The 12,740-nt window shown below is 45.8% G+C and overlaps 1 protein-coding gene across 1 annotated transcript in view; it reads right to left on the minus strand.

Annotated features, from left to right (window-relative positions):
• The window catches only part of zcchc14 (zinc finger, CCHC domain containing 14), a 32,936-nt gene that overhangs the window by 7,671 nt on the left and 12,525 nt on the right, over positions 1-12,740 (minus strand). Inside the window, exons 4-8 of the mRNA XM_072386693.1 lie at positions 10,252-10,322; positions 10,080-10,151; positions 8,112-8,179; positions 6,713-6,891; positions 2,377-2,413 (exon numbers count right to left, since the gene is read on the minus strand). Coding sequence (XP_072242794.1) covers positions 2,377-2,413; positions 6,713-6,891; positions 8,112-8,179; positions 10,080-10,151; positions 10,252-10,322 — 427 coding nt within the window. The remainder of the gene's footprint in view (positions 1-2,376; positions 2,414-6,712; positions 6,892-8,111; positions 8,180-10,079; positions 10,152-10,251; positions 10,323-12,740) is intronic.

The following is a 12,740-nucleotide window of genomic DNA, read 5'->3' on the forward strand; positions in this document are numbered from 1 at the left end:
TTCTGCTGTAGATCTGCTGCTGTGTTTGGGATCATTGTCCTGTTGATGAGCCAGTTTCAGCCCAGCTTTAGCTGTGTGACAGATGGCCTCACATTTGACTCTAGAATACTTTGGTATCCAGAGGAGTTCATGGTGGACTCAATGACTGCAAGGTGCCCAGGTCCTGTGGCTGCAGAACAAGCAAAACTTCTGCTTTCACAGATCATTTGTTGATGATCAATTAATCAGTGCATTGATGAGCAGCACCAGGCTGTGACTTATCCTCTTAATTCCTGTGGAAGCAGCGAGGGTGGACTTAGTTTTTCCTTATAAACTCATATGTGAAACCTTCGAATTGAGTGAGTTTGTGCTTTCTCTTTCTCCTTTAAGGCCAAAATTCAGATGTCAGCAGGAGAATCTTGGGCTTATTATGTATTAGCATTTCAGAGATGTGTTCAGTGGCCAATGCCAAGCAAAAGATAACTTCATAAACATGCTGAATATTGATGCTAAAACTGACAATTCTATAATCAGATTCTTTAAACAACTTTTTCTAATTGTTCTTAGTTCATTGAACAAATCTTTAAAGGAGTAAAATGGCGACAGAAACCCTTAAAGATCCTGTTCTGATTCAGACTGGACGGAGAGGAAGTGTTGAGGCTGTGTGATGATTAACAGAGGATGAATAAATGGGCTTTTACTGTTACAAACATGTGAAGTGATGCCTGTAAGTTTCCAAAGAGAAGTCTGTGTGTGGGAAACGCTGCATGTCTGAACCGCTTGTTTTAGTTGTAGCCCAGATATCATCACACCGAGGTTTGTGTTAAAGTCACCAAAACAGAAACACACTTAATAATCTAACCTGACACACCGGGTTTGTTACATTTGGGAAGTTCTTTTTGGGAAAGCACATTTGTTGTGCTCTTCCTCCGCTGGTTTGGACAGAGCTGGTGCTGTTAGCTTTACGCACACAGGGAGCTGCTGCTGTTGACGATGATCACACCTAAAACCTGCCTGGAGCTGCTGACTGTTCCAGAACTGCCCGAAAGGTGGATTTCCTGAAAAACCTGAAAGAACGCAGCTGCCTGGTAAGACAGGCAGTCTGTGATGAAATTACACGTGGACAATGTTTCGTTTGTTGACCAGAAAGGATCCATTGTGATGCATCTCTGTATTAACAGACTTCACCTGGTGGTAAAACTCCAGTATTTTTAAACCTTATTTCTGGCATGAAATACGTTCATCTGCTCACCGAGAACAGTTTGGTGAAAGTCGGCGTCCTTCGGAAGATATTTAGATAACTTGAGATCCATATAACGGAGTGAACGGGGCTTAGACGATGCAGCCTCTAAATAAGGCCTTATCTGTCTTTATTTCACCAATACTTTAAGAAGAATGAATGAATGAACGTGTGCTATAGCTCTGTTAGCTCATAGCTGCTGTTATGTGGCTACTTGCAGCTATAGGAGAGCTAACGGAGGGATTTCTACACAGGCACTCTACTGGGACCACTTCATCCACACGCCCCCCTGCAGCACAGCTCATTAAATGGCTCAGGTGATCCTGAAACATCCCATAGTTAAGCTGCTATAGGCTCAGACTGCTGGGGGACCTCATCTGTCACACCTTTCCTCACTTTGCTCTCTTTTTCCATCTTTTTCCATTTTATGTCCATGTGACATTATTGTGGTTATTAACTTGTGTTTCCCTGTTCCAACAGATATCCTTTGAATGGTGTTATGGTGTTTTTCCCCCCTCTTTTCTGTCTTCTCAAACCCCAGCTGGTCGAGGCGGATGGCCACCCTTCCTGGTTCTGGTTCTGCCAGAGGTTTCTTCTTGAGTCTGGTTCTGCCAGAGGTTTCTTCCTGGTTCTGGTTCTGCCAGAGGTTTCTTCCTGGTTCTGGTTCTGCCAGAGGTTTCTTCCTGGTTCTGGTTCTGCCAGAGGTTTCTTCCTGTTAAAGGGAGTCGTTCCTTTCCACAGTCCCTCAGGCTCAGGACGGGAGATTGGACTGAAGACAAGTTTCGGTGCAATCTGTTGGTTTCCTTAGCTAGGATATTATTTTTTGAATTGGCTCTATATGAATTAATTGGATTATGATTACAATGAATTGAATTCCAATTGGCTTGAATTGGACTTCATTACTTAAGTGCCTTGAGATGACAATTGTTGTAATCTGGCGCTTTATAAGTATTGGTGAAATAAAGACAGATAATGCCTTATTTAGAGGCTGCATCCTCTAAGCCCCGTTCACTCCGTTATATGGATCTCGAGGAATCTAAACGTTTCATGCCAGAAATAAGGTCTCGGTTTAAAAATACCGGAGTTCCCCTTTAACACACACACGGATCGCTACAGGGAGGTTAGATGCATGAAAGCCAGAGGGACAGAAATCTTACCTGTTCGCTCCTCTGTACTGCACCATACAGCCGAGATCTGTGAGAGGCAGAGAAACACAAACATCAGCATCATCGTTGCCAGCAAACACTTCCCAACGGGGACCGTTTCCTCTTTCTGCGCCGCATTTTCTATTTTTGGGACTTTTAACCATTTGTTATTTGTAAGGGCGCCTTGATTTGACCTCTGACATCAAAGGATCAGGGAGGGCGTCGACAGCACTTACTGAAGCTCTCCTTCAGTACAGGCCCAGCATGTGGGCCAAAATAAACACGCTTTTCCACCACCAACTGGACCCAGATCCTGCCCGGTCCCGCTAGATTTTTAACTTTGTCCAATTTTATTTTCAAATGAAGTCTAGGAAAAAAAATATGGAATAACTCAACTGACAGGAAACTTGGCCCCAACAAGAGAGGGAACAATGGAGGGGATTATAAAACTCCTACAAGAAGGTAATTCACCTCAGACTGTGGCAAAAGATGTTGGTTGTTTCCAGTCAGCTGGGTCTAAAATATGAAGCAAGTACAAATAAAACAGGAAGGTTGTAAAAGAAGAAGAAGCTACAGGTCAAAGAGCCGGGACAGAAAACTCAAAGCAACACGTCTGAAAAATAGAAAATGTTCAACTAAAGAAATGAAAAACAAATGGCCGGAGATAGGACTCAGTGTTTGTGTCTGAACTGGAAGAAAGCAGCTGAAGGAAATGGGATTTCCATCCAGAGAAGCCAAAGTAAAGCATCAGTAACACCTGAAGAGAAGAAAAGCAGCTCACAGTGGCTGAAGAGAAGCAGCCATGGACTGTGGATGGTTGGATGGAAGTGAGATGAATCACCAAGGAGACGATGCTTTAGTTTGGTCCAATGAAAGATGACTGGCTGAAGGAAACCAGCACGTTTCCACCATCAGTGATGATATGGGCTGATGTAAAGGACCAGAGGAGATGGCAGCCATCACCTCTGCAGGAGGTGTTCAGGTGGACTCTGTTCTCCTTCCATCACTGATGATATGGGCTGATGTAAAGGACCAGAGGAGATGGCAGCCATCACCTCTGCAGGAGGTGTTCAGGTGGACTCTGTTCTCCTTCCATCACTGATGATATGGGCTGATGTAAAGGACCAGAGGAGATGGCAGCCATCACCTCTGCAGGAGGTGTTCAGGTGGACTCTGTTCTCCTTCCATCACTGATGATATGGGCTGATGTAAAGGACCAGAGGAGATGGCAGCCATCACCTCTGCAGGAGGTGTTCAGGTGGACTCTGTTCTCCTTCCATCACTGATGATATGGGCTGATGTAAAGGACCAGAGGAGATGGCAGCATCACCTCTGCAGGAGGTGTTCAGGTGGACTCTGTTCTCCTTCCATCACTGATGATATGGGCTGATGTAAAGGACCAGAGGAGATGGCAGCCATCACCTCTGCAGGAGGTGTTCAGGTGGACTCTGTTCTCCTTCCGTCACTGATGATATGGGCTGATGTAAAGGACCAGAGGAGATGGCAGCCATCACCTCTGCAGGAGGTGTTCAGATGGACTCTGTTCTCCTTCCATCACTGATGATATGGGCTGATGTAAAGGACCAGAGGAGATGGCAGCCATCACCTCTGCAGGAGGAGTTCATGTGGACTCTGTTCTCCTTCCATCACTGATGATATGGGCTGATGTAAAGGACCAGAGGAGATGGCAGCATCCCCTCTGCAGGAGGTGTTCAGGTGGACTCTGTTCTCCTTCCATCACTGATGATATGGGCTGATGTAAAGGACCAGAGGAGATGGCAGCCATCACCTCTGCAGGAGGAGTTCAGGTGGACTCTGTTCTCCTTCCATCACTGATGATATGGGCTGATGTAAAGGACCAGAGGAGATGGCAGCCATCACCTCTGCAGGAGGTGTTCAGGTGGACTCTGTTCTCCTTCCATCACTGATGATATGGGCTGATGTAAAGGACCAGAGGAGATGGCAGCCATCACCTCAGCAGGAGGTGTTCAGGTGGACTCTGTTCTCCTTCCATCTCTGATGATATGGGCTGATGTAAAGGACCAGGGGAGATGGCAGCCATCACCTCAGCAGGAGGTGTTCAGGTGGACTCTGTTCTCCTTCCATCACTGATGATATGGGCTGATGTAAAGGACCAGAGGAGATGGCAGCCATCACCTCTGCAGGAGGTGTTCAGGTGGACTCTGTTCTCCTTCCATCACTGATGATATGGGCTGATGTAAAGGACCAGAGGAGATGGCAGCCATCACCTCTGCAGGAGGTGTTCAGGTGGACTCTGTTCTCCTTCCATCACTGATGATATGGGCTGATGTAAAGGACCAGAGGAGATGGCAGCCATCACCTCAGCAGGAGGTGTTCAGGTGGACTCTGTTCTCCTTCCATCACTGATGATATGGGCTGATGTAAAGGACCAGGGGAGATGGCAGCCATCACCTCTGCAGGAGGTGTTCAGGTGGACTCTGTTCTCCTTCCATCACTGATGATATGGGCTGATGTAAAGGACCAGGGGAGATGGCAGCATCACCTCTGCAGGAGGTGTTCAGGTGGACTCTGTTCTCCTTCCATCACTGATGATATGGGCTGATGTAAAGGACCAGAGGAGATGGCAGCCATCACCTCAGCAGGAGGTGTTCAGATGGACTCTGTTCTCCTTCCATCACTGATGATATGGGCTGATGTAAAGGACCAGAGGAGATGGCAGCCATCACCTCTGCAGGAGGAGTTCATGTGGACTCTGTTCTCCTTCCATCACTGATGATATGGGCTGATGTAAAGGACCAGAGGAGATGGCAGCCATCACCTCTGCAGGAGGAGTTCATGTGGACTCTGTTCTCCTTCCATCACTGATGATATGGGCTGATGTAAAGGACCAGAGGAGATGGCAGCATCACCTCTGCAGGAGGTGTTCAGGTGGACTCTGTTCTCCTTCCATCACTGATGATATGGGCTGATGTAAAGGACCAGAGGAGATGGCAGCCATCACCTCTGCAGGAGGAGTTCATGTGGACTCTGTTCTCCTTCCATCACTGATGATATGGGCTGATGTAAAGGACCAGAGGAGATGGCAGCATCACCTCTGCAGGAGGTGTTCAGGTGGACTCTGTTCTCCTTCCATCACTGATGATATGGGCTGATGTAAAGGACCAGAGGAGATGGCAGCATCACCTCAGCAGGAGGTGTTCAGGTGGACTCTGTTCTCCTTCCATCACTGATGATATGGGCTGATGTAAAGGACCAGAGGAGATGGCAGCATCACCTCTGCAGGAGGTGTTCAGGTGGACTCTGTTCTCCTTCCATCAGTCAGAAGTCATTCATCAATAATTCATCTTGTCAAAGTTTGCTCTTTATTTTTATTTGTTTATTTTCCCTTTTTCAATCCTCCACGTTCGGCGAGTCCATTATTTTTGACAAAGGTCGTTTTTAAACATGTAAACAACTTCATTTTAAATAATAACTTAATCAAGCTGAATGAGAAGAGTCACACCCACACATGACCACACATTTTTATGCACGCGTGTTACTTCATGCACACAAACGTGCTGCAAACAGACATTTTTAAAGCTCCAACACAACATCTTCTGTGTGTACAGTTAGTCCTGACTTATTCCATGGGAACCACTGAATTCTGCACGCCTCACTGAAATAAACGCCTGAACCAGAAGCGTCCACGCAGTGACCCGTGTGTCCGTGCAAATGTGTGCCGTTACAGCCTCGTATCCCAGCTCAGTGTTTGCAGGATGGACTGTCCCACATTGTGGTGAAGGGTGTGTTAGAGCAAAGCTGGACGCATTCACACTGCCGCTCCTGTGAGTCTGAAACACACCCACAGAGGCATAAACACATGCTCAAAGTTCAAGTGCACAGAAAAACACGGCACTGGCTGCTATAAATACTCTCTGGGATGAAGTCACAGTCGCAGATCCGACACACACACCGCCATGAGGTCACCACACTCCAGGCTTCCCAACACAAACACGCAACAGTGAATTCCCACACCGGACTGAAATAGACCGAGCCGGCTCCCTGCAACACCTCAGAATCAGACTGAAAATCCTGCCTGCCGTCTCACCTCTTCTCTGCAGCCAACCAGGACTCAGACTCACAGCCTTGGCCTTTCCGTTACCTCTTCCCCTCCCTCATCCCAAACACCAGAACACAAGCATGACATCTTTGCATGCCCCTCCCTGGCACCTTCTTTCTCTGCATCCAAGAATAGACATCTCCTGTTTTATATTCCTGTTGCCCTCTATAAAGACAAGTTTTACAGTCTATAAAAGCTCATCGAAGGATTTCTGCCACGTATTGTCTCTTATTTTTCGAAATTTAAAACAACAACAAAAAGACTTACTGGAGCTGGAGGAGGACGGGCAGGTTGAGACTACAGGAGAGCCGGGAAGGGAGGACTGTTGCTGCGGTCCGGAGGAGGGGGAAGAGGAGGGACAGCTGGGCGACAGAGGCCTGGTGGAGGTGAAGAACAGCTGGAGGCTGTGGTGCTGGAGGACGTGGCAGGGGAGGGCAGTCAGACACCTGGGTGAGGGCAGAGGCACGAGTCAGCAGGGAGTCAACGAGCTGGAGCCACAAACCAGAAACTGAGAGCATCTGATGTGAGATAAGAACCCAGCATGACCCGATACGACATCTTTTAGGCTTGAACACACCGACTTTGATAGCTTTAAGAAGAAAAAATACATCAACATAAAGACGTAACAATAAAATGTGTTTTTATTTCAAAACAAGTCATTTTTGTACATTTTGCTTCCAAAGAGACAGACTTTCTTGTAATATTTGAAAGTGGTATTGAGCAATGTCTCCCAGGCTTTCTGAGGGTCTTTCAAAGGTTTTCTACTAATGGAACCGAATAAGGGGAAGGTGAGAAGTCAAACCATTAAAAGTTAAGTAAAACAACAGCTTTAAAGATGTTTAGCTGCTTGACTACTGTGACTCATAAAGAAACATCCAATATCTTAACACATCAAAATGCTTAAAGGGGAACTCCAGTATTTTTAAAGCTGGACCTTATTTCTGGCATGAAATACATTCATCTACTCACCGAGAACAGTTTGGTGAAAGTCGGCGTCCTTCGGAAGATATTTAGATAACTGGAGATCCATATAACGGAGTGAACGGGGCTTAGAGGATGCAGCCTCTAAATAAGGCATTATCTGTCTTTAGTTCACCAATACTTTAAGAAGAATGAATGAATGAACGTGTGCTATAGCTCTGTTAGCTCATAGCTGCTGTTATGTGGCTACTTGCAGCTATAGGAGAGCTAACGGAGGGATTTCTACACAGGCACTCTACTGGGACCACTTCATCCACACGCCCCCCTGAAGCACAGTTTATTCACTCCAATAAGGCCGTCCATCTTACTCAAAGTCGTCACGTTGTCAGAATCTGATAAATATCCTGCCATGTTGCACAAAACTATCAGCAGCAAACTCTGTGTGAAGTTAGCCGACTGTCACAGAGCACGGAGTGAATAAACTGTGCTGCAGGGAGGCGTGTGGATGAAGTGGTCCCAGTAGAGTGCCTGTGTAATAACAAATAAGGTCTAGCTTTAAAAATACCAGAGTTCCCCTTTAAGTTATGATCAGGACAACAGAAGAAGCTGCAGACCCAAGCTGTTAAACTGATTTTCACCACACTGCCAGCATCTCGAAACATATCATTCCTCCACTTCTCTGACGTCTTCCACCTTAAAACAACTCCAAAAGCAAGACCTCTGCAGGTGAGGTTATGGGACTCACCTCGGGTTGACCTCCGAGGGCTGAGGGAGGAACTTCTCCAGTGCTTCATCAGGAAACACCTGCGACAGCTTACAGGGAAACATTCGACATAAATGAGACCAAAACTACGTGTCGGTTCCCTTCTGATGATACTGACACAGATGAGTCCAAAACAGAAGGGAAAGTCATTTAAAATGCATTCATTCATAGATTTATTCACCTTTACATATTAAAAAAAAAAACAGCCGAGTGTAATTCAGGAAGCACAGTTTTAGACCAACCAAATTTGGTTTGCTGTTTTGAACGGTTCATGGACACAGCTTTACCCGCAGGGAGGAAATCTGCCCAGCAGGGATTTAGACTGAGTCTTGGGGACGGTCAGTTGGACCAACGCTGACCGAAGTCGAGGACAGACCTCGGTGGCAAAGCTTTCTTCAACATTCAACTCAAAACATTTGTAATTTATCAAATGGAAATTGCACATCGTAAGTTTCCAACTCAGATCTGGAACCTCGGGTTTGGATTGGGACAGAAGAACTAAACCTGGAAATCGAGTCTGTTGAGCCACCGGAGCACGCCACAGCGAATGTGTGGCCCAGGACGGTGGCTTGAATTCAAATCCTCCACAACTAAAGTAATCTCAGGGCACTTCAAAGATATACCGTATTTTTCGGGTTATAAGGCACATTAAATGAAACAAAACTCAGAAAAGTCTGATAGCGTTGAGTTTGAATCCGCTTCGTCTCTGAACAGGAGCCATTTTTGGGTCAGCGGGTACAGAAAATGAATGACTGAATGCTCACACCTTAATGTTGGAGCACAGATCGTATTACTCTGCCAGGCTCCTGACTACGGTGGCCCGTAATGCTCAATCCATCCAGCAGTGCAGCTTCGTAGTTTACCAAGGCCGTGCTAAAACATTTTCACAAATTTCTGAGCGCCATGTACCACATAAAATCTGTTCTAGGTCAGAAAGCACAACCAGAATTAATTCATACATTAGGTGCACTGTCAATTTCTGAGGAAATTAAAGGATTTTAAGTGCGCCTTATGGTCCGAAAAATACGGTAGTTCAATTCAATGCCATTACAATTGATTTAATTAGAATTATTCATTAGAATTAGTTTAATGAATCCAGCAGAGATTCAACATCCCTCTGCCCTGTTCCAAGTCATTTACCACAGAAGCTCATCTTTAAAGTCCTTTGAGACGACTTTTTGTTGTGAATTGGCATCAAGTAAATAAATCTGAGTTGATTCGAGTCTCACAACGACACAAAAAAGTGCGACACATCCTGGTCGAGGCAGATGGCCACCCTTCCTGGTTCTGCCAGAGGTTTCTTCCTGAGTCTGGTTCTGCCAGAGGTTTCTTCTTGGTTCTGGTTCTGCCAGAGGTTTCTTCCTGGTCCTGGTTCTGCCAGAGGTTTCTTCCTGAGTCTGGTTCTGCCAGAGGTTTCTTCCTGGTTCTGGTTCTGCCAGAGGTTTCTTCCTGAGTCTGGTTCTGCCAGAGGTTCCTTCCTGGTTCTGGTTCTGCCAGAGGTTTCTTCCTGGTTCTGGTTCTGCCAGAGGTTTCTTCCTGTTAAAGGGAGTCGTTCCTTTCCACAGTCCCTCAGGCTCAGGACGGGAGATTGGACTGAAGACAAGTTTCGGTGCAATCTGTTGGTTTCCTTAGCTAGGATATTATTTTTTTGAATTGGCTCTATATGAATTAATTGGATTATGATTACAATGAATTGAATTCCAATTGGCTTGAATTGGACTATATTACTTAAGTGCCTTGAGATGACAATTGTTGTAATCTGGCGCTATATAAATAAATTGAATTGAATTGAATCCGGGACCAGAAAGCAAACTTTGCGTCATGTCTGATGAAAATTCACACAGTACAAAGACACTGAATCCTGACAAAAGTTTAAAAAAATACCACCTAGTAAAACTATCATCTGAAGTCTCTCTGCCGGGGGCAAAGTGTGTCGGAGGCAGACCTAACCTGGGACATGAGCGCCGACACCTCCTGCTGACTTCTGACAACGGAGGACATGAAACCGTCCGACCAGCTCACCTGGAGCAGCAGAAGACGGAAGAAGAGGGGAGTGATGGAGCAGAGGAAGGAAGTTTAAGAGAAAGAATAAAACATGAAGATGTGAAAAACAAATGTTCACCTCGAACACGTATTCGCTGGCATCCTCTGACTTGTGTGTGACGCCTCGCAGCACCAGCCTCTCAATCACCGCTGAAAGAAGCACACATCATTTCACAGGTGATTAAACACGTGGCGCATATCTGAGACAGCTGCTTTTACACGTCAGTCACTTCGGGCTGATTAGTCTGAAAGGCCTGAAGGGATTTAAACTTGGCTCGGCTTCATAACATAATAAACTGTGTGAAGACAGAGTCAGAAGCTCCAGCTCAAGTGGTTTAAAGTGCTGCAGTCGTCTCCACGGGAAGGTCAAAGATCAGGGCTGGATGTTTCACTGCTAGCATCAAAAGGTTGCTGAGACTCTTCAATCCTCTGTGCCTGAGCTGAGCGCCGAGCTTTGAGTTTACGAGGAGGCTCATCACTGTTACAGGGTGACTTTGCACTGCAGCAAGAATATTTCCTCATGAGACAGTTTCAGTTTAAGTTAAAGAGGTCATGTAATGTTTTTTAGGTTTTCTCCTCTCCTGAGAGTCATAAAATCCATCCCCAAAGGAGTGGATTTGTCCCACAGAAGACACTGAACCCGAGTCCTGAAACGCCTCATTTCCATAGTCCAACCTTTTCTTCCTTTAACAACGTTACAATGATATCCATTCGTCTAATGCCCCATTAACTTTACTTCATTTGTTGCTATACAAACGTTTCAGATGGGCTGCAACACACCCCAGATAAAGCTGAGATGGGGGCAATTAAGGATCATTAATGAGGCTTTAAACAGGTTATTTCAATAGGCGCTTTTCATCAGGTTTGGTCCAAAAGCAGCTTCCATCACAGAGTCTTTGAGCATTCAAGGAACCTGGAGGAGTTTCAGTGTAAAGGACACCCGTGACCTCTGACCCCTCAGATGCATCAAGAACCGTCATTCATCAACAGCTGATAGAAGCACATGGACAAGGGATTACTGTGGAAACCTTTGTCAAGCTCTACAATACAGAGTTCCATTCACAAGCTTTACTGTGCAGAAAAGAAGCCTGATGTTAACCTCGTCCAGAGGCGGCGTCCACTTCTCTGGGCTCGGAGGCGTCTGGGATGGACCGTCACACGGTGGAAACGTGTGCTGTGGTCAGACCCATCAGTATTCCAGATCTTTGGTGGAAGAAATGGAGCAAAGAGCAAAAGCAGCATCCAGCCTGCTGTCAGCAACCAGTCCCTGCAGCCAGGCTCTGTGATGGTATGGGGTTGGATCAGGGGGCAAAGCTCATTTCCACTTCTGTGACGGCAGCATTAATGCAGAAAAGTTCACTGAGATTTTACAGCAACATATGCTGCCTTCAAGGCCACATCTTTTCCAGGGACGTCCCAGCATTGTTCAAGCAGACCATGGAAAACCACATTCTGACACATTCCAAAGGCCTGGCTGAGGAAGAAGAGGTACGGGTGCTGGACTGGCTGCCTGCAGTCCTGACCTGTCCCCAGCAGAGAAACAACCACCCCCCCGCACTGCTGCCTGCAGTCCTGACCTGTCCCCAGTACAGAAGGTTTAAACAATGACTGTTGGACACTTTAAGATGCGTTTGGTGGAGAACGGGGCAACATAACAGCTGAAACGCTGAAGTGTTGAGAGAATAAATGACAACATGACAAAGTGGGAAAAGATTTACGTCCCAACTCTGTTTAGAACATGTTGCAGGCTCTAAATTCAGAAACGGATGAATATAAACCAGTGAAACAAAACATGAAATATACTGGGTTCATGCTCAAGTTTAAGTAAAATGATTTATTCATTATTTTTCAGACTTTTTCTGACTTGGGATTTAACTCATGAAGGAAATAAAGGATTCGGTTGAACTTCAAAGCCTGTAATGACGTGTAATGTTACGACCTGCTGAAGTAAAACCGAAGCAGATCATTGAGATGCATCCAAAGGACCTTTAAAACCACACTAATTACTGTCAGTTTGATGAAAGATTCGAATTGTATATTATAAACAGTGATTTAAAGTAACTGAAGAACACAAAATAGCTACATTTTAGTGGCTATATTAAGCGTGCTTTTGCAGAAGTGTGCCAGTGAATAACAATAAAGACTTTTCTGCCTGTCTGTACTCATCTGTGCATGCATTTGGCAGCGAGTTCACACATTCTGGATTATTTACGCACATGTCTGCTTCTTAGTTGCATTCCTCAGGTGCAGAGGCAGGTTTGGGCTACTCCACAACCTTTGGATCCGTGTCATTTGATGGAGGGATTGTGTGAATGTGTGTCTGTGTGTGTGTGGAGGAGACCTCCAGGTATTGATTCAGATGTATTTGACTACACGGCATGTTTGAAACTACAGGAAACCTGCAGAGACACGCAGCAGAGACAGGGTGGTGCATGTTGGGTGCTGGCTGTGCAGGGATCTGAGTGCTGATACTGACTCTCATCTAGACTAAACTACCAAGCTCAGAAGTGTGTGTGTGTGTGTGTGTGTGTGTGTGTGTGTGTGTGTGCGTACAACGTGCAGCTGATG

The sequence above is a fragment of the Leuresthes tenuis genome, unplaced genomic scaffold, assembly GCF_036924035.1.
Source record: "Leuresthes tenuis unplaced genomic scaffold, fLeuTen1.0.hap1 SCAF_5, whole genome shotgun sequence".
NCBI lineage: Eukaryota > Metazoa > Chordata > Actinopteri > Atheriniformes > Atherinopsidae > Leuresthes > Leuresthes tenuis.